The sequence below is a fragment of the Solanum pennellii genome, chromosome 10 (genome assembly GCF_001406875.1).
Source record: "Solanum pennellii chromosome 10, SPENNV200".
In the NCBI taxonomy this organism is placed as follows: Eukaryota; Viridiplantae; Streptophyta; class Magnoliopsida; order Solanales; family Solanaceae; genus Solanum; species Solanum pennellii.
This window is the reverse complement of record NC_028646.1, coordinates 79874739-79897690: the sequence shown is the minus strand read 5'-3', so window position 1 is coordinate 79897690 and position 22952 is coordinate 79874739. Positions and strand designations below refer to the sequence as shown.

Sequence of the window (22952 nt, the reverse complement as noted above, 5' to 3'; positions counted from 1 at the left end):
ATGACTTTATAACATGTGGTGCATTTATTGAAAAATTTACTAGTTAATTTACAAAGTTGTTCACAATTTATTTTAGCAACCATAAGTTCATTAAAAATAAAAATATTAATAAAAAAGCTTTCTTGATATATATATATATATATATATATATATATATTAACAATACAAATGACAATTATTTTGAACCGTTTTTAATCAATTAAAAAGTGACAGAAAGAAATAGTAAATATACACTAAAAATACGAAAAAGTATTTGGCGGGGGGGGGGGGTTACATTTATATACGATTAATAAGGATATATATAATCGATTCCAACTTAATTTGGAGGGAGGATAATTAATATTGTAAATAAATAAATAAAATTGAGTAGATGTGTTTAACATGACCTATTAATTTCATGTCATTAATTATTAAACAAGCCCATCATGATACGTAACTCTTAAATTTATAATGGATAGCTATTGAAAATTAATATGAGTGAGGTTTGGATTTGTTAGAAAATTTAGTTGGAAGCTTTAAATACTATGTTATAAATTTTCTTGTGTTTTGTATGTGTTGTGTATCTATAGATTTACCAAGAAACACACACAAACACATAGTGACAATAGTTATATACACCTAGTTAGTCGAAATCAGAATTTTAACCTTATAGTTTCTGAATTCATGTGTTGATATCTGAACTGTTCTAAATTTAATATTTATATATATTAATAAATTTTTTAATATAAATATATTATTTAAATAAAAATTACTAAAAATTTAGCTGAACTCGTATTCATATTCGAATTTCTAACTCCGCTCCGATATGTACACCTTTTCATTATTGACCAACTCTCTTTAGCATGCAATGAATGAATTCCCTCTCCCAACCCCCCTTTAATTTTCCTGTATGCACTTAATAGTTTTAATTGCAAAATATTTACTCCAATTTTCCTTTTTCAGCAAACCATCTTGGCATTTTTCCAACCATTAATAAATTTACAACCCCTCTATTTAAACTAGCAAATTTTTATGGTGAGGTGGCAAGCTCTTTTAGTTACGGTTTCAACTGAATTTAATAATTTTTTTATTAAAAATTTTGTACATATAAAACAATATATTTATAATTCAGGACTCATAAACTAGAAATTCTGGCTTTATTTTTAAGTATTCCTTAGTTCTTGATCAAAGATTTTAAATTTGAGCTTTGACACGTCTTTCGCACGTAACGTCTTTCGCACGTAATGTCTTAATCTACACCAAAAATGCGAATTTGCAATATGAATGTAAATTAAAATAATATGATCTAAAAATGAATATCGAACACTGAACAGAAAATGAAAACAATTTATTCATCTTTCAATTAATTCATTCAATTGATTTATTGTCAACCCCCTCTCCCCCTCTCTTAACTTCTCTCACTAAAAGTCTAACTTGCTCCAACCCCTCTCCCTATAATTTAATTAAGCTTTAAAAGCAATCTCCTCTCTACCTTCAATAGTTCCCATTATATAATATGGCCTTTTACAAGTCCAAAAATCATCATCTAGGACCACAAAATACAAGTATAACTAATTGTTTATCTTAGTGGTGGTTCCGGTTATATCTCCTCCGTACTCCGCCGTGTCGTTTCGACTATAAAAACCCCTCACTTCCGATCTCAAGGTATTAAAAAAATCTCGTTGTTTTCGATTTCTCAATTTTTGAAAATTTTTACGTAGTCATACATGTTATAACAAGTTACTTATTATGTTCTTCATATTCGTTATGAAAAAAATTATTTATAATTATCTTTTAAATGATGTGATATCATATACTGTTGTATTAGTTTAGCTCTTTCATTTTGGGTTTTTGATTTAAGAAATTTACATTATTGATTTGTTTTTTATTATTTTTAAATTACTTTTTGAATGACTTGATATGGTGAAAATTCTTTATTTGATTAATTTTTTAATTTTTTTTTGTTTGATTTTAGAATGAGCAGGAGAAATGGAAATGGTTCAAGGCTTGACCTAAAATTGAATTTGTCACCACCACCAAGAGTGAACCACGTGGCCCCACAAGTGGAGTCGCCGACAAGGTCGCTGACAATGTCCCCGACGAATTCATGTGTATCATCTGATAATTCGTCGGGGGGACAACGTGGTTCCAACAGCCCCGAAGCGGTGACTTCGATGCTGTTGGCTGGTTGTCAAAGGTGTCTAATGTATGTTATGGTATCGGAAGTTAATGATCCACCAAGGTGCCCAAAATGCAAGAGTATTTGTTTGCTTGAACTTATCTATGAGAAAAAATAAGAAGGTCAATCATCAATCAAGATCAAATCCATCAGATTTTCGTATTACTAGGTTTATCAATATCACCGTCCTGCCCCCACCTTGAAAAAAAATATATACATGAAAAGTAAAAACTTTTCGTATCGCTTTTTTCGATTTTCTATAAATAGCACTATATAAGCTCCATTTTGACTTTTTTAAAAATTATGAAAAAAATTGAAAGAAAGGAATTTTGGAGCTTCTATAGTGCTATGTATTATTTTATTTTTATGGGTTAATTAGGTTTATTTCTAGTCTAGGAAAAGTATGGTGATCTTGGAAAATTAAGTAGAAGGGAGTAGTATGTTAGTGTTGGTTTGTTTAAAGTATGTTCTTGTTCTATCTTTAGAAAAAAACTATGTAAAAGGGCCTAGTGGAAAATGGTCATGTTTTTAATGAAAAAAAAAAAAAACTAATGGTAGTTTTTTCAAGAAAAATGATTTCTTTTGATGTTGTTTAACTCTATTTATGTTGATATTCTCAAATATTAGTTGCGTGCGAAATTTATAATTTTATAATAATGATTAATTTTTTATTACGAATACTGAAAAGATGTGAAATTTAAAAATCTATAATAGTGTTTAATTTTTTATTACAAGATGTGAAAATTGAAAATCTATAACAATAAGTGATTTTTTATTATAAAAGTTGAAAAAATATTTACTTGCGTGCGAAATTTATAATTTCATAATAATGATTAATTTTCGATTACAAGAACTGAAAAGATGTGAAATTTGAAAATCTATAATAGTGATTGATTTTCTAATACAAGAACTGAAAAGATGTGAAATTTGAAAGTCTATAACAATGATTAATTATTTATTATAAAAGCAGGAAATATACGTGTTTTATCGAAAAAATTGATTTTTCGAAAAGAGTTCGTTTTGTTTTAAAGATATTTTCGACTTTAGGAGTCGCCACTTAATTTTTAAGAAAAATCAAGAAAACTCATTTTTCAAAACAACTTAAACAGAAAAATCGTTTTGAAAGTTTTTTAGGGTTCGGGATTCATATTTGCGTCTTAGGAAGGTGTGAGGCACCTAAGACACTCCGCTAACTTACGGTTTTCCGGCGATTAACTTATTTGACTATTTTGTTTTAAAGACTTGCGAATTTTGAACTTCTTACGATATTTAGGCAAACTTTACAAGTTTCGAAATATTTATCTCTTTGAAATTCCACTTTTAGTTAAACTTCTTAAGTTTGATAAAATAGATAGGCGTTCCGAGGGGTTTGGAGTTTTCCCATCCTAATACTAACGAGAATTTAAACGAACGCACAAACAAAGTAATAAAGAGAGAGAGAGAGAGGGAGAGAGAGAGATTTTTGGGTCCAAGCTCGGGTTCTGTTCGCCTTGACCGAGTTTGGACCCACCTGTTTTCGGGTTTTTGGCCCATTTTGTACCTGTCCTGATCTAAACATATAAAATAAACTATAAAGGAATGAAAACGACGAGGCTTATGCCCATTACAAAATAAATAAATGCAAAATATATAAAAGAAGCTAAGGAAATCTTCTAGTCCATTCTTGGATTTTCTTCAATCTTCGTGGATTTTCGAATCTGCACTTCTGTCTCGATAGTCTGACTCGATGGGAAGAGCTTTTGAGCCTTTACGGCTCAGCGAGGACATGCAAGAGATGGAAATGAAATCCACGAGACTCGCCAGCGATTTTACATGCAAACGTACACAAGGGATAATATAAGTAACGTTAAGGAAAGTACACAATACGTAACAATCACAACACCAAAAGCAAGCAATCAACTGGACATCGCATGAACAAATAATGATCGATTAACAATCAACTGACAAGTAAACTAACTGCAAATGATGGTGAAATAAATAACAAATATAAAAAAAAATAATAAAGAAATAACCAGCAACAACGTAACAATAATGTAGTAATCAAAATGGTGTAAATTGTAGTAGTGATGATTTCTGTAATTTCCAGAAAGCATGAATATAAACAACTTAACAAATAAAAATATCACATATGAAACCACAAAAAACCAAGCAACTGAAGATAAAAGAAACTAGTAGAGATGTATATGTTTATGATAAATTCTACAGGCTTGAGAAAAGGAAGTCAGATTGAGCACAACACAGTAAACTCAAAGCAGAAAGAGCAACTGTATAGCACAATATTTCCAACCGAAGAGAGCTAATAGTAGGTGAAGAGCACATGTATGGATTTTCGAACTCGACAGAATAGAAACTCTCTTTGACATGGAAAATGAACTTCAGCAAATAGTACAATAGAATTCTTTCGAAATTTAAAACAGATAGATAACAGCACCTAACAGCTAATCACTTCAACATACACACCATGTAACAGCATTTCATCAATGTCAAACCGTCCAGCCATGGAAGCCTCCGCCTTACCTCCGCCATACAGGACAGAGAGGCTGATCCAAATGAACCCTAGACACATATGAAACGTATCAAGAAGCTCGGTGACTCAGACTTGTGATATGAAAGAAAGAGAAAGGAAAGAAACAAACGGCTAACATAGTTTCACCTATAAAAAACACCATCGAAAGGCCCCTTCAACAGTGAATAACAACCAATGACAGACTTAGCTTAAGGGGGGAATTATCCCTTTCTATCATTCATGTCACCGAAAATTCTAAACTTCGACATTAAAGAGCACAAGGTACCATTCTCCATTGTGCAAACCTCAACGCAAACGAAGCATGTTAAGAACTAACTAAAGACTCGCACTAAAGAAACAGAACGAACATGCTCGAAACAACAGAACGAACTCAACAAATCACAGTAGTTCATAACAGATAGGACCAACAGCAGCTCACAAAGCAATGATCGACAGACGAAACCATTTTGAGATGAAGGGAGACGAGAAAATAGTATAGAGTGGAGAGGTTACCTGTTGAGGAGCAGCGAACTGGGCGTCGTCGAACAGCTATGGAGACGATCTCTACACCACCGAACGGAGAAACGCGAACACAAAGGAGGAACACGAGTCGCTGCGATGGAGCGATATTACTCAAAATCCAATCCCACAAATTTTCTAACCCCCCGGATAAGAAGTCTAAGAAGAAGACTCGATATCAGACCAGCCTAAAGTCGATTGAGAAGAGAAAACTTGAAACAGAAACCAATCTTTCTTGCTCTCTAAAAAAAATCTCTAACCCTCAAAGCTCCAACACTCTAATTTCTTAAACCCAAAAATGTCCAACCACCTACGACTTTCTGCTTAGGAAACAGACAGAAGAAGCAGTGTTTTCCCGAGAATTTCTCTACCAAAAGTGCTAAATGCTTTTTAACTTCTAAAATTCCGATACCCAAAATTCTCCAAAGTTTTTTTCTAACCCCTGAATTGAAAAAAGGCATGGGTTTATATAGACGACAGAAAATAGGGTTTCGAAATCGTCCTGGGTTGTGCCAATTTCGGCCCATTTGCTAATTCGAAATTCAAAAATTCCAAAACCTTATCCGAAATTTCAGAATATTCTTCGATTCCAAATCATCCAAACGGCTTTGAGGCGAGGTGGAGGGTCGAGATGAGCTTTCCGTCCTTGCGCGCTTCGTGTCATCATCTCGTTGTTGCAAGGACGAGCAGGACGATTCCAGGCTGTTGAGGCGAGGTGGCTACTGTCCACTGTGCGCTTGTACGAGCGCGAAGAGAGAGGGAAGGAGACGCGCGACTCGAGGACACGCGAAGAAGAAGATAAACCAGGCTGTGAGAACTCCTTGCGCGTGAGTTTTTGGAATTTTGACGATTTGTGCGGAATTAATTTCGCGTCTGGGAGGTTCTGCGCGAGGGAGAGAGCAGCGTACGCGATTTCTCGCATTGGGTTCGCACGAGGAGGGAGTTTGGGAGAGAGGGAGAGGGCGTGAGGGAGACGCGAGAGGGAGAGACGCGTCTGGGGAAGTTTCCGTTGGGGGGTTCTGTTTTTCTCTGCGTTTTTCGTTTTCTGGGCATTCTGTTCTTTCCTGGGAATATCGTGAGGAAGAGGGGAAGAGGGAAAGGGGACGGGTCGGGTCGGTTATTGGATTGGATCATTAAGGGGTTTGGGTTGAAAGATAGGCTGCTGAATATGAAGTGGGCTGTTTAAAGAAAAGGTTTGGGCCTGGACATTAATTCGTGTTGGGTCTAGGTATTGGGCTGTCTGAAGTTTAGAATGGGAGAGGGAATTTTGGGCTGGAAAGGAGTGGGCCTGGGTTAATTGGGGAGGGAATTAGTTTGGGTTAATAGGGAATTAAGTTTAGTGGGTAGGCAAGGAAAATGGGTTGGGTGTCAAAAAATGGGTGTCAACAATACGTACTTGCGTGCAAAATTATAATTTCATAACAGTGATTGATTTTCAATTACAATAACTGAAAAAAGAAAATGACCATAAAATAAAAATGTTGTGTCACTATCAAATTTTCAATTTTGATGAATGAATGCCAACAAAATTGGTAAAACATCAATTGATTAGTCTAATCCTTAATGATATATTTAGTCTTAAAAACCCCTTGGCCCCTTTATACAAATAAGGGAAATTTCCCCTTTGTTTAAATCTTGTCAAAATTCTAAAAATCAATTGAAAATATATACATCACAAGAAAAATTTATAATATTCGCTATTAAAAAATATTTGAATTTAATGGCAAATAAATTGTATAATTAAGTTACATATTTTATATTTAAGTCTATCTAGTGATAAATTAACAATTTCTAATTACGAACTATTTTCGAAAAGAATTAAAAATGTAAGGTTGAGTAATGTGAGAAGTTCGATGTATATAACATCAATGGAGAAGTAACATGTTGCACATTAAAGAGTATTAAAAGGTTGATAATAATTAATATATATGACATTAATATCAAATTTATAATCCTATAAATACAATTAATTAATGTGATGGTAACAATACCTACATGCAGAAATAGGAGGGGCTGGATTGAATTAAATTTTTCATTTTCAATATTACGATATTATCGCATGAAAATTATAATTTAAATATCTAAATATTATTAATGGTTGAAATTAGGTGTATATGTCAAATAAATGGAAACAATAATTGAGATAAAGAATTCATTGATTCATATGATAAAATACAAATTAAATGTCGTGCTAAATTCATTATCTTGTAATGTTATTTGTTATTTCTTCTGATCTATTTTATTTGTCATTTTTATCAAAAATAAATCACTCAAAATAATTATTATTTAAAAAATTATGATATAAAAATTTGAACTAATGTAATTAAATTATCAAATTTGTTAATATTTTTAAAGACATTAAAAGAAATATGATAAGTAAAATAAATGTGTATCAATTTTTCCTCTTTGAATTGGGCATTTTACCCTTCCCTTAATACCCCTCATTTAATTCTGTTTCTTTATGACTAAAGGCGATAAATTAATCACGCGATATAGGTTGTTCTTTTCTTAATAAGATGTTTCAGATTCGAGACTTGAATATAGAAAAATTCTTTATAGAGAACACGCCCCTTCCCCCCCAAATAGGATTATATGTTGTCGAAATCTGAAATACTCAAACTCTAATGCGGATATCGAATACTTAGTGAGAAATTAAAAAAAAAGAAGGTCGTGAAGTAATTGGGATGCGATAATAAGTTAGTATATCTTTTCATATTTAATTAGAGTTTCTAAGTTAAATTCTTAAAATAAAGGGATAATGCCCAAGTACCCCCTCAAACTATGCCCGAAATCTCAGAGACACACTTATACTATACTGAGGTCCTATTACCCCCCTGAACTTATTTTATTAATAATTTTTTACCCCTTTTTAGCCTACGTGGCACTATCTTGTGGGCCCAACGATGGTTGACTTTTTTTTTCAAACTAGTGCCACGTAGGCTAAAAAAAGGTAGAAAATTACTTATAAAATAAGTTCAGGGGGGGTAATAGGACCTTAGTATAATATAAGTGTGTCTCTGGGATTTCGGACATAGGTTGAGGGGGTACTTGTGCATTTTCCCTAAAATAAAAATATCTTAGTAAAGCGCTTTACTATTAAAGTAATATGCAATAATTTTAATTAATCAAACTCACAAGCAGATACAAAAGATCATGTAAAAAAAGAAAATAATCCTCGCCTTTCTCTTACAATTTTTTAATGTTGCGGTTCATTTTCACGTGCTACAATTAAACTATCTTTTAACTTTTGAAATAAACCATCAAGACTCTATTAATCAATGAACGCAAACATTACAACCACAAAGATTTGAGATTGTATTAAATATAATCAGACTTCTCAATAAATAATCAACATTTTACTATAATAAATAAGTAATTGTTTTGTTATAACAATTTAAAAATATGAAAACAAACGACGCTACTATAAAATGGTTTGATTATATATCACAACAAAGCTCATAACTACATAGAGGTTTTACTACTTGCTAGCAAAATTTTTAATTAATCGAACTCGAAAATAGATACAAAAGATCACGTGAAAAAAAAACAATCTCCATCTTTCTCCTGCCACTTTTTCTAGAGTTCATTTTCACATACTACAATTAAACGATCTTTTAACTATTTTGACTCTACTAATCAATGAGTGCAAAAAACATACACACTATATACAAAACACATAATGGTCAGATCTTTCATTTTATGTTATTATTTTGTTATAACAATTAAAAAGTATAAATACAAACGACGATATTACAAAGAGGCGTATTTGATTATATCTCATTGCAAAGCTCATAAATAGACATTAATGTGAGGCTAATATAGTCAAGATTGGGCCAGTGATAGAGGGGAACATAAATGCTAGTATTTGCAAGTTGATGTAACAAATTGTAACCAGAATAAATCATAGGACAGAGAGGATGAGATTAGTCAGGTTCAATTTCTGTTATATTTGTCCTATGAAAAGACAATTGAATATAACCAATCATATGTCAAACTTTCATTCTAATGCTACCTAGTAACAAACATATAGTATGCTTTCTTACAATTATATTATTACCCATACATTACTTGTAATGTTACGTTTATAGTTAAATTATAAAATTTTTGATTAATAATTAAAATTTTTGTTTATACTTGGATGAGTTTAATAACCTATGTCATTTAGTTCATTCTACTGTAAAATAACATTAACATGTAACTCAGATTGAATTACGGAAAATTGATTTTATACGAATTGTTTTTTGTTAGGTATTCAAATAAAGTATTGAAAACGGAATTCAAATTTTAAATTTTATAAGAATTGAGTGGATATATTATTCGATTTTTAATCATTGCAATCCAATCCACTTTATATAAATAGTTATGTCATGTATTAATATTGTATAAAAAAAGTTTAGTAGTGTATATATAATGTATAACCACTTATCAAAGAGTTCATACTATATCTGAATATTACAAAAGTTCATCTTCCTCAATGAGGTAAATACTTTTTTCAATTGTGGTCAATTCAGATCTCTTCTCAGCAATCTCAAGTTTTAGATGTGAGCTTTTCTCGACGCTTTTTTTGTTATTTTATTCAATCGTATTCACATAATTTGCTACCTATCGAGTTTTAAAATTTGAGCTTCGAAATTTTTTTAATGGCGGATTCCCTTGCACTATAATTCTAATCTTCCTCTAAATAACTCAATTTTTTTTATATAAAATATCTCCTTTCAGTATCTCGATTCTTTTGATACAGTATTCGATCAAAACGATTCACGTTTATAACAAATCAAAATTTTAAAATGGTTCACATTTTCCTTCTTGTGTTCTTCGATGGCGGATGACAAGAAAAGTGAAATCTAAAATCTTTAAGAGAAAAGACATAAAGACACCATCAAAGTTGTCCTGTCTTTGCATTAAGACACCTTAACTTTTAAAGTGTCCTATCACCCCACAGAACTATTTAATATCTTTGTAAATGGACCATTTTGACCCATTTCCTAGTCTGAGTTGTTACCACGCACATGAGGCGCGTCATGCATTATTTTTACTGCCATGGACCAGTTTAAAGGTGCCATGTGTCATTATTTTTCTTTATTATTAATTATTTTATTAATTTATGTCATCTTCCCCAAATTTAAACCCAAAATAATCATTGTTAGCCCTAATTTTCCAATTTCATAGTTTTTTCCATAGCAAATCAACGTTGATACTCTTTATTTGACCACTTCATCATCTTCTCTAAGAAAATAAGACACCACTAATGGCGAGGAACTTCTGGATCAATGAAAAATGTAATTTTCTTGTTCAATAAATTCAAAGTAAACACTTCCAAGCTATGGATGCTCCTGTCTAAGCATCACAACTGGCCATAATGGCTGAGAAAAAGATTGTCTACCACAAGTTGGCCAATGGAACATGATGAACAAGAAAATGGTTAATGGAGGAACTGTTGTCAATTGGATCTGCATTAACTTTTCTTGCAATGTGCAAGAAAGTGTTACGCATGGGTTTTGTTCTGAGTTAGCATAAATGTGTGAGTTATTTAGGTCTGAGTTTTGCTACCAAAAGGGTTGCAACTAATAGCAATCCCACATTCAAAATTTTGTTGTTACCTAACTCCATAGCTGAATAAAAAAAAAATTCGAATGAAGAAAAATTAACGAAAATTTCTTGAAGGTGCAAGCTAAACAGAGAAGAAAAGAAATGGAGAAGATGACTTCTCTTTAAAGAATAGGGTCGGGTCGGGTTGAATTAGATCATAGGGAGTTGAGCAACACGCGCCACTACATAGACGAGAAAATGGGTCAAAATGGCCCATTTACAAAGAAATTAATTAGTTCGGTGGGGTAATAGGACATTTTAAAAGTTAAGGTGTCTTAATGCAAATACAGGACAACTTTGATGGTGTCTCTATGTCTTTTCTCAATCTTTAATCGAAAGTTATGCTTTAAATTCGAAGGCAAAGGAAAGTTGATCAAAGATTAACAATTTAACTATCCCAAACAAGAAATATTTGTGTCTTCATCGACATGACACCTTAAACTCAGCTATACCAATCAAATTTAAAGGACTAACCCAATTTTATACGCAATTTTTTACTAAGATACTCAATTGCTTTCGCCCATGTATACTAGCCGGGACTTTCTTTACCCATGATCTTGTCATTCTTGTATCAATCTACTCTTTTTGAGCTTAAGATAGAATTACTGGTCCTCCCTTATAATTCTAATGATACACTTCGAAATCTAAATGTATTAATACCGTATCAAAGATTCACCACTAAAATCCTTCTTAAAAGAATGCTTAACTCAATCATCCGTAGTAACACATTAGTTGATTTTTTAAATGTGAATGCAACATCGAATCTCATTATTTGAACATGTCATACAACTGATAACCTCTTAAGTAGTTAGTATTCCCACTTGACAATCAACGTATTCGTTTTCATATAACACTAGAATCACACCATGAAAGTCTGTTAGATCCATCACACATCATATCTATCTAAAAGATCATAGCCAAATAGCTCACACATTTCCGCCCATTGAATAACTATGAAACATTGTCAAATTCATCCAGTCTCTAGCCCAAGCGATTTGTATTCTTTCATAGATCAAATCGATAACAAAAGTAACACATTTATAAAATTACATGAAATATTCTCTACATTTTCGAGTAATTACACACCCTAAATTTTTTTTCTCCTTTTATTTATTTTTATACAAATTTTTCTTTATTTGAAAAGTCTACATTTTTATTTGGGAAAAGGGTCTGATATACCCCTCAACTGTCATTTAGAGCTGATATACCCCTTGTTACAAAAGTGGCTCATATATACTCCTATTTGTAAACAAATGGCTCACATATACCCTTTTCCTTTAACGGAAATGAAAAAAAAAAATTTAATCTAAATTTTTATTTTATTTTTCTAAAAAGTATAATCCCATATGAGTAAATTTAATCCTCGTCAAACATATTTTTTTTGATTTTTTTTGTTTCAATGACTAATTTATAATTATTATTTTGATAATCAAATTTATTTATGTTTCACTAATATTCTTGTAAAACTTATCGTATATGACCAAATTTTTTCTTCGAATACGAAATTAAATTACAATACACAAAAAAAATAATTTAATTTTTTTCTCTTTAAACTAAGGAATGAAAGAATAAAATAAAATAAGAATAAGAAAATTCAAATAATTATAATAAAAGAAGTCAAAAAATAATTTATGTATGAAAAAAATTAAAATATATCTTGAACTTTGATAGAAGAATCATATATACCCTAAATAATTTTTTTTAAAAAATTAGAAGTAAAAAATATAAATTTAAAACTAATTTTTTAACTTCCATTGAATGAAGGTTATATGTGAGCCATTTTGTAACGGCAGGGATATATGTGAGCCGTTTGTATAACGGTAAGGACATATGTGAGCCGCTTTTATAACGAGTCAGCTCCAAATGACAAAGTTGAGCCACTTTTATAACGAGTCAGCTCCAAATGACAAAGTTGAGCTTATATCAAACCCTTTTCCCTTTTTATTTTCCTACCAATCATAATTTCACCTCTTTATTCTTTCTTTTTTTGGCCCTTTGTTGCGTTTTTTCTCCATTAGATTCTGCCTTTTCTCTTGACTTTTACCTTTGCTGCCTCTTCTTGTTTTTTCATCCATTTCTGCTTCTCCTTCTTCCTAGTCGATCTCTTGCACGAATCCCAAAAAACCTTTTTTTTTTTGAAATAGTTAGCTATGACTCTTGGTTCAGGAGGATCTAGTGTTGTGGGTGAGTCAAATTTAACATCCCAAATCTCTTGTTGTTTTATTTTGAGTTTTGTGTCAAATCTGATCATGGGTTGTTTAAATTTCACATCTTTATTGCATGGTTTATGTTTATATGAGTGTTATTCTTGTTATCAAAGATTAGTACTTTGAAATCTTGTTTTTTTTATTATGTGGGGTTTTTTACTTTTTGGTCTTTATTGATTGATGTGTAGTGAATTTAGTAATTGTAGTGAGTGGATTGAAATATGAAGTATTGTAAAGAGAGAGGTAGATTTTAGGATTTTAAGTAAGGACAACTGTGGAGGAGAGTTTTGGTGTAATTGGTAAAGTTGTGGACATAGCCTCTTGTAGTAATGCAGGGTTAGTCCGATAGACCCTTGTAGTTGGGCTGGCCTTAAGCAAGGACAACGTGGAAGGGGAGCTTTGGTGTAACCGGTAAAGTTGTTGTCATGTGATCAAGAGGTCATAGGTTTGAATTGTGGACATAGCCTCTTGCAGTAATGCAGGGTAAGGCCTCGTAGGATAGACCCTTGTGGTTGGGCTGGCCTTAAGCAAGGACAACGGGAAAGGGGAGCTTTGGTGTAACTAGTAAAGTTGTTGTCATGTGATCAAGAGGTCGTAGGTTTTAGTTGTGGACATAACCTCTTGCAGCAATGCACGTTAAGGCCGTGTACGATAGACCCTTGCAGTTGGGCTGTCCTTAAGCAAGGACAACTGTGAAGGGGAGCTTTGGTGTAACTGGTAAAGTTGTTGTCATGTGATCAAGAGGTCACAGGTTTGCTCTGTTGATAGATCCTTGTGGTCGGAAGGGCCTTAACTAAGGACAACTGTGTCCGCTTCCTCTTTATGTATATATATCTTCTTTGTTTGTGTATAATATATGTATAAACAGGTTGACCTAAAGGCAGTGTGTTTTGCATTTGTTGTTGCTTGCTTTTATGTTCACTGGCAATTAGCATGAAAGTTGTCATCAGTTGAATTTTGCGTGAGGTATTGGTAAAAGTTAGTCTTTTTCCTGGTTGGATAGCTCTATTTTGGTGTGGTTGTACATCTTTAATACTGGAATGGATGTTATTGTAAATAGTGGTCAGTAAACTTATCATAGATTTCCAGATCTTACAATGTTCAATTTTGAATTGGTCTTTGGACAATGATAGGGATTATATTTGTGTCAGTTTTTCCTGGTCAGTGTTAAAAATCCTTTATCTTAAAAATATGAAGCTAAACTTAATGAGTTTATGCATGTTCTGTCATATACGAGTATTTGAATTATCCTCGTGCTTGCTTCATAAACAAGTCAATGTCTGATTGGTATTAAGGATATATTATTTGCTCCTCCTTCAGAGCAGAACTTAAGTTCCCCCTTCCCACTATGACGGAGTGTGAGGGTTGAGGACATTCATAAGAATTTGTTATTTCACAAGCGTAGTGGATCTATTTGTCTGTTGTGCATGTTATCTTTGCCAGAGCTTAACATGGTAATGATCCTACGTAGTCTGTTCTATCCTGTTTCCTACCAATTAGTCGCGTTTTAGTTGTAGCTGATACAATTTCAGTTTGTTATGTTGCATCAGCCAAATTGTGTACTTTGATTGTTATTAGGAAAATGAGGAAGTCGACTGTGTAAACAACTACACATGATTGTTGACCTGATTTCCTTATAAATAAAAAATTCTCTGGCTGTTCTCCATGCTAATGATTGTTGGATGTACTATCATTAGAGCTCATAAACTGTGGAAATGAAGTCTCAGCTCAACACCTAAAATCCGTCTAGATTTTTATGCTTTACACTTTACTTGAGAGGAAAAATCTGATAATTATTGATTCTTTTAGCATGATAATATTTTTAAGAAGGGGTTGCCTATTTGAGCCCCACCATCCCAAGTTGATTTATTATGTTCTTCAATCAATGCCACAACAAGGATACATCTATGTCAGAAAGGAAGTGAGAATAGAAAATTAAACTAATGTTTTTCCTTTACTTAGAGGGGGCAAAGCTAATGAAAGGTCTTTGCAGTGATATTTCACCAAGACACTGTCACTTTACATAAATCAGAAAGTTTGGAGATAAGCCTTCCAAAAATCCAGCAACTATTATACAAAGTGGAATATTTTCTTCACGTAAAAAATTACAAATTGAACAGAAGAGAGCTTTAACTCTCCATAGTAGACTTTCAGCTCCTTCAGAAGTTCTATTAATCCTTTATTATCATAAACAAAAAAGTTGAGTTATCTCTTTCTTCTTTTTGTCCATTTTCTACGTCCAACTTGTGGTAGCTTCTATCACTGTATCTGGAGGTCCCAAGTTATATCAACAACAACAAACCCAGTGTAGGGGAGGGTGGTGTGTATGCAAACTTACCCTTGACTTGTGATGGTAGAGAGTTTGTTCTCAATAGACCCCCGACTCAAGTTTAGTATATAAAACAACGAGTACGTAAAGAAGATATAAAGAAGAAGAGAACAATAGTGACAACAAATAAAATAGTAACTGAAGAAAAAGAAACAATAGGTCATACTAATCCAAAGAATAATATAGTAGGAGAGTAATACAAACAAAGCTTAAAAAGGAACTAGACACGCTCAACTACCTACTAACCTTCTATCCTAAAGACTTTCATGTCTTTCTATCCAGGGTCATGTCCTTGGTAAGCTGCAAATGTGTCATGTGCTGTCTAATCATCTCCCTCGAAGATTTCTTCTGTCTACCTCTACCTCTCCTTATACCTACTATAGTCAACTCTCATACCTCCTCACTGGGGCATCAATTCATCTTCTCCTCACATGCCCGAACCATCATAGCATTGCCTCCCTTATCTTGTGCCAATTCTTGGCGGGCCAACACTCCACCCCATACAACATAGTGGTTTGACCGTCATGTTATACCTTAAGGCATGGTGACACATTCTTATCTTACAAGAATGGGGTGATAAGAATATACCAAGGACTATAACTTTATTGCAGAATGACATTGCAATGTTCTTGTGCGCACCATCAGAACTTCATGCAGATTTGGTTCTTCTTTTATATTCATGCATGGAAAACTGTTGAAACTGTCTCACCTCTCTTACTTCCTCCACAAAGAAAGAAAGCGTCTTCTCGAGTTCTCCGTTCTTTCACCATTTTCCTGTCTTATCCCTTGTGAATAAACATGTTGCTAAAATGTTAGATATATGTCTTTTGTACTGTCATTTAGCCCTTCACATCTACTTGGGAGTTGGAGCCATCTGCAACGTTATGGATTCTTGGTTTACCTTTTGTGAATCTTCACTTACCAGAATTTTATTTCTTTGCAGTCCCTCGGAATTTCAGATTACTTGAGGAACTTGAACGCGGTGAAAAGGGTATTGGAGATGGGACTGTAAGCTATGGGATGGATGATGGAGATGATATCTATATGCGTTCCTGGACTGGCACCATTATTGGTCCTCACAATGTTAGAGCATTCTTTTCTCTTTCCTAGTTCCAGCCATCTCTAAGTTTGATTTTAATATGGCTTTGTTGTAGTCAAATGGAACCTCTAGTATATTTTCTATTAGTTATTTGAATAATTCTAGGACTATTCAATTGCTTGTTTACTCTCACATTAACTTCTTTTCCACCATTTTGGTGTGTTCTTATTCTTAAATTGTTAAAGGCTAATTTTCCATGTTTCCAGTCCGTTCATGAAGGTCGCATTTATCAGTTGAAGTTATTCTGTGATAAAGATTATCCAGAGAAGCCACCTAGTGTCCGCTTCCATTCTCGAGTTAACATGACATGTGTCAACCATGAGACAGGAGTGGTAAGCAATCTATTATTGTATTGGTATTTGGTAGAATGGAATGCCATTTTTGTCGTCAAGAAAATTTATGTGACACCTCATTATCAAAATGGTACCTGGAAATCCAAAACATTATGTTTGGCTTGCTATTGTGGAATTTAAAACTTGCATAGTAATTTGGTATTGTAGAATTCAGAACTTGCGTGGTAATTCCTTTTTGTAACATTGCATGTATAGGAAATCATAGAAGATAGGAAGTATCGATTAAATGTATTATGCTCTGGGATAAAGATATTTGTCTAGGGGTTGCTGAGACACGCGAAAATTGATCATGAAAAATAATAGTAGAATTGTGGTTACATTGTTTCCTGTGTTGATTTACTTCTGACGTCCTTTAGTAGGTATACTCCAAATAAGTTCTCTGTTATATTTCCGAAAATTTTTCATTGCTTGGCTCAAGCATCCTTCTGAATTCACGATTAGTTGCTATAAATGCAATATGATATTCCAATGATCTTTTCAAGTTTGTCTTTCGATCTTGACAACATTCTGGACTTCTATTTTGTATTTGCTCCCGCTTGTCCTGTTTCTTATATATAGATTGATGAACCAGTTGACGAGAAGCCACAACTGTGTCTTGTTGATACAGGTGGAACCAAAAAAGTTTGCTTTACTTGCAAATTGGCAGCGAGAGTACACCATGGAAGACATACTGGTTCAGCTGAAAAAGGAGATGGCTTCTCCTCACAATCGCAAGCTAGTTCAGCCCCCGGAAGGCACCTATTTCTAGCTTATAACGACAATCCAAACTTGTGCTGCTGTGTCATGACATTGGAAGTTTAAAAATTTACTAGGGGGAGTTGCCTTTTTAGGGCTTCTTGATCACTTATGCTTTCATCCTTTATGAACTTTGCCACAGTGTGCTGTTTGATTAATGTGTGTCAAATATTAAGAGTAATAGGTTCTTGTGCTGTCTGAATCTATTTTTTTTTCTTCTCTTCTTACGCCCTTTTCTATTCCAGTCTTATATCCTTCACTATTTTACTAAAAATGGAACGCAATGATCTTGTTTTGTGTTTTTCGATTGAAAAGAGATGTCTTGAGCAATCGGAACCCCTGTCTTCTTTCCTGCATCTGCATATTGTATGCATATTTACGCCGATAATGAAACGTAATGATCTTGTTTTGTGTTTATTAGTTGAAAAGAAATTTCTTGAGCAATCAGAGCCCCGATGGAGAAATTATCTGAATAGAAACTATCTGAATGCACAACCTATTTTACCATATTCTAAAATTTTCTATCATTTGAAAAATTATTAAAATTCATGCTCTCACCTATTCTCAAATACATAACTTCACTTTATATGATGTATTGGTCGGCTATCACTTCAAACGATATATTATTTTACATGATGTATCGGTCGAATATCACTTCAAACAATATATCACTTTAAGTGATGTATCAATTGAATATCACTTTAAACGATATATTAATTGGATATTACTTTATGTGATATATCGAAACGTTGAGTGATGTATCTGAAAGTGACATGCGGTATATAGGGACATTGAGCGATGCGTCTGAAACTGAGACGTGATGTATCAATACGTTTTGGGATGTATTCAAATTCCTTCAAATTTAAGGGATTTTTATAATGTGACAAAGAATAGCAATAAGATGTAATTAGCTCTTGACACTAAGAGATTTGCGTTAACTTCTATATGCCTATTGTATGCATGGTTTCACTTGTAACTAATCTTGTTAAACCCAAATCATTATCTTTGAGGGGGATAAATCACTATTTGGAATATATTGCTATCTGATTACATTGAATATATTATTGTGGTATATTACGATGACCAATTTTAGATCCAAAAAGAAACATGTACATTCTGCTATTTGAAAATAAATATTGCTATAAATCTCGTTTTTTCATTTAGAATTGAAACTTCAAAAAGACGATATGAATTGTGGGATGACACAATTAATGTGGAATGCGAGTAATGAGCTTGTTTCCCCTGTTTTCATTGGGGAAGTTATTTCCCTTATTTTTTAAAGGAGCTTGTTTTCCTAAAAAAAATATTTTACAAATATTTAACCAACTTAGTATGAAAAGATTAAAAAATATTCCGAACACAATCTGAGTACGTTTGTTGTTGCAATAATTTCAAAAATTACCTAAACATATCGCAATGTACCTAAATCCAACTTCTCTATATTCTGAAGGCAGGTAAAAATTTCGTCAAACCATTTTTGGGTCATGGCCACACCATAGAAGTAGATAAGGATAAAATGAATATTTTAAAAATCAAATTATTACTTTAATATAAGTATCATTATTTTTATTTTTTTGAAATTGATTAAAATATAAATTGAGTCATATAAGTAAATTAAGATCAAGGAAATAATAAATTCAATTGCTCAGAAGTAAATTGTATGCATTTAAAATTAGAATGATTATTTATGAAATAATTTCATAAAATTATAATTATCTAACCGCATAGTTTGGTCCTCAATGTCAAATATTTACTAATATATAAATAGGAAACTCACATGTAGCCACTTAAAAATAATTAATTACCCTACATAGCTATATTTTAATAATTACAATTTGTAGCTACATGTTATACGGAGGAGAGAGGCGAGCGAGAATGGGAAAGAGAGGAGAGAAGCGAGAGAGGGGAAAAAATTGGGAGAAAGGTGAATTGTATATGTATATTGGTTAGATAATTGTATATTATGCATATGTATTTGTATATATGACAAGAGGGATTGGGAGATGGAGGAGAGAGGCGAGCGAGACTGGGAGAGGGAGGAAAGAGGCGAGCGAGAGAGGGCAGAGAGTGGGAGAGAGGTGAATTGTATATGTATGTAATTGTATATTATACATAATTTTGTATATAGGACAAGCGAGATTGGGAGAGGGAGGAGAGAGGCGAGCGAGAGAGGTAAGAGAGTGGGAGAGAGGTGAATTGTGCATGTATATAGGTTAAATAATTATATATTATACATATGTATCTGTATATTCTGGTGAATTACACATATACAAACATGACTAATTATACAAATTCGAAGTTAACCCACGTAATTAATGTATAATGTTAGTCACGAGTGGTAATTATAGCAATCTATAGCTATAATGAGTAATTAAATAGTATAAGTTTGCTTTGTTGCGTAATTTTTTATATATAAAAAGTGTATACAATTTGTTTTCATTGACTAAAGTTTAGTCTAATTCTTAAACCCACTTTATACAAATCATAAATGGCCCAAAGATGTCCCAAACCCGGCCCACTTCTCTTATCCCCATCCAAGACCCGACCCGACCCGACCTTTCTCTCTTTCAGCATCAAATCAAATGAACCCTAAACCTCTGTAAGCCGTCCCATTTTTTCCCCTTTAACCTTAGCTGATTTCAAGCCCAGAAGGATAGGATTACAACTGTTGAGTTTTGTTCTGCGAATTTCTCTGAGCTGTACGAATCCTAATAGTGGTAAGTTTTTGCGATTTTTATTACAAATTTGTACAAAATCGTACCATTTCCAGCTTGCAATGTCTCACATCGGAAATTTACATCTCCGGCAGGGAAAAATGTCATCATCAGTTATAGGTCGTTGTCATTTCGGCGTTGAAGCTGCCGGAACAAAGAGGTATGTTGATGGAGATCAATACATATAAAAAATTGCTGTGTGATAAGATGATTGCATTTAGTACACTTTTTTTTTAGCTTGTACATGTATAAAAATCCATAATTTGCGTGATAAAAGTACGTGCTGTGAAATGATTATTGTTACTGCTGTTTGTTGGTAGGAGAACTGCAGTATGGAGGTCACCGAGAGCAGCTGTAATTCCAAGTTTCCACCTCCCAATGCGTAGTTATGAAGTTAAAAATAGGTAATATCCGCTTACAGAGTTGATTTGGAGATAAAAATGTGATTTTGGATGTAAATAAGTTTTTCTTTTCCTTCGATGCTCTTACTGTTCTGAATTGGTTTGGTTTGAGGAAATCACATGTTAGAGGTGTTGCTCAATTGACTGGTTGAAGTATATGATTCTCTGTCGACAGAATAGAGTTTGATTGCTTGTGTATAATTGGAATTTAGTGGCAGTTTTTGGGTTCAGTTTGCTGGGGATTTTAGAGGAAACGATATTTTAGTTCTATTCGAGGAAAGTGTTAGGTGAGATGATAGAAGGAAGAATGTTGTAGATTCACCAATTTTACTTGCAAACGAGAAGTATGTTGACCAGCAGAGTTGATTAAGTAATACGAGATAATGCAATTTGTAGTTGGAAGATTCAATGTTCGTAAAACATATTACTGAAAAAGAGATTAGAAGGCAGGGGTGGTTCCTTGAGCATAGTTTTATCATCTCTCTGTGTATGATTTGATGAATGGTTCATCGGTGAATAATCAGTATTAAGAACTATCTGCATTCATTATCATCTTATTGTGATGAGGTATTAGCAGCAATCGATGTGTTGCAAATGGACAAATTTTTCTGTTTAGTTCAAACAAACAGCTATTAAGTGAATATCAACATCAAGGAAATTTATAAGAGATACATGCGAACACAATGTTAGAAGAGATTCATTTTACCTTCTCTTGTGCAGGACGTTTGCCGAGGATATAAAAGCACTTCGACTGATTACTGCAATCAAAACCCCATATCTACCAGATGGAAGATTCGATCTTGAGGCATATGATGCCTTGGTAAATTTGCAAATTGAAAATGGCGCTGAGGGTGTGATTGTTGGTGGCACTACAGGTGAAGGTCAATTGATGAGCTGGGATGAACACATCATGCTCATTGGTCACACAGTGAACTGTTTTGGAGGATCAATCAAAGTCATTGGGAACACAGGAAGTAACTCCACGAGGGAAGCAATCCATGCGACAGAACAGGGATTTGCTGTAGGTATGCATGCAGCTCTTCACATTAATCCCTACTATGGAAAGACCTCCATAGAGGGTATGATTTCTCACTTTGAAAGTGTGCTCCCTATGGGCCCTACTATCATTTATAACGTACCATCACGAACTGGTCAAGACATTCCTCCACGTGTAATTCAGACGTTAGCAGAGAGCCCCAATCTTGCCGGTGTCAAAGAGTGTGTTGGAAATGATAGAGTGAAGCAGTATACAAGTAATGGTTTGGTCGTGTGGAGTGGGAATGATGATGAATGCCACGACTCAAGGTGGGATCATGGCGCTGCAGGAGTTATTTCTGTCACCAGCAACTTGGTTCCTGGTCTGATGCATGAACTAATGTTTGGAGGAAAGAACCCTGCTCTGAACTTAAAGCTAATGCCATTAGTTGAATGGTTGTTTCATGAACCAAACCCCATTGCTCTAAATACAGCTTTAGCTCAACTCGGAGTTGTGAGGCCTGTCTTCCGCCTTCCATATGTTCCACTTACAAGGGCAAAGAGAGAGGTGTTTGTCAAGATTGTCAAAGAAATCGGACGGGAAAACTTTATAGGGGTAAGAGATGTCCAAGTTTTGGATGATGATGATTTTGTTTTGCTTGGTAGGTATTAGCTTTTCTCCATTTGGTTTTGAGAAGTTTTTGTTGTTAGCTGCTTAATTTGAAAATTTCTTAATATGAAGTAATATATCTTCTTTTATGTTCTTTTTTGTAACCATTGCATTCTTATAGTTTGCTCCTCTTCTGGGAGACATGTACATTGTAGCGGTAAGATACGTGTAATGTATCAAAATACTCTGAGTTTTGTAGTTTTAAGTTTGTCGGTAGGGTGTTGGGAGCAAAGAAAGTGTAATTATAGATAACCTAACAAATCATCATAAACCGTAATCATTATAGATATAACTATAATCAAAGTGTAAAAGAAACTGCAAATAATAACTGAACTCAAAGAAAATCTCTTAATTACACGAGTAATACTATCATATGATATATAGTATAAAAGCATAAACGAGATAACACTCAACCATCTAACTAACCTCCTATCCTAATTTGTATTCTTCATAACCTCCTATTTTAGGTCATGTTTGCGATAAGTCGAAGTTGCATCATGTCATATTTAATACTTGTTCGGCCTACCTTAATCTCTCGTAAAATCAATCATTTTTTACTAGTAAATATTATAAACAACTTCTATCCTCCTCACCGTATACTAGCAGTACTTATGCTCTGTCACTCTTTTTGTACTATTAAATTATAATGATTATTTTTGTTGTAGTCAACATTTGTACTAACAAGTATCTACGATGT

At 33.4% G+C, this 22952-nt stretch overlaps 2 protein-coding genes and 1 long non-coding RNA gene across 3 annotated transcripts; all 3 read left to right on the top strand.

Moving 5' to 3' along the window:
• Positions 1-1415: 1415 nt before the first annotated feature.
• Positions 1416-2734, top strand: LOC107032248. The gene is made up of 2 exons (XR_001458339.2): positions 1416-1644; positions 1955-2734. It is a non-coding gene; the product is annotated as an uncharacterized LOC107032248 (long non-coding RNA).
• A 9997-nt stretch (positions 2735-12731) lies between these two features.
• Positions 12732-17803, top strand: LOC107002702 (ubiquitin-conjugating enzyme E2 variant 1D-like). The gene is made up of 4 exons (XM_015200845.2): positions 12732-12956; positions 16252-16391; positions 16614-16739; positions 17368-17803. Exons 1-4 carry the CDS (start codon positions 12923-12925, stop codon positions 17506-17508), a joined length of 441 nt encoding a protein of 146 aa, XP_015056331.1. The 5' UTR covers positions 12732-12922; the 3' UTR covers positions 17509-17803.
• Positions 17804-20058: 2255 nt separating this feature from the next.
• On the top strand, positions 20059-22443 carry LOC107031921 (4-hydroxy-tetrahydrodipicolinate synthase, chloroplastic). Its single transcript, XM_015233433.2, has 4 exons — positions 20059-20212; positions 20305-20369; positions 20530-20613; positions 21331-22443. Exons 2-4 carry the CDS (start codon positions 20311-20313, stop codon positions 22256-22258), a joined length of 1071 nt encoding a protein of 356 aa, XP_015088919.1. The 5' UTR covers positions 20059-20212; positions 20305-20310; the 3' UTR covers positions 22259-22443.
• Positions 22444-22952: the final 509 nt, after the last annotated feature.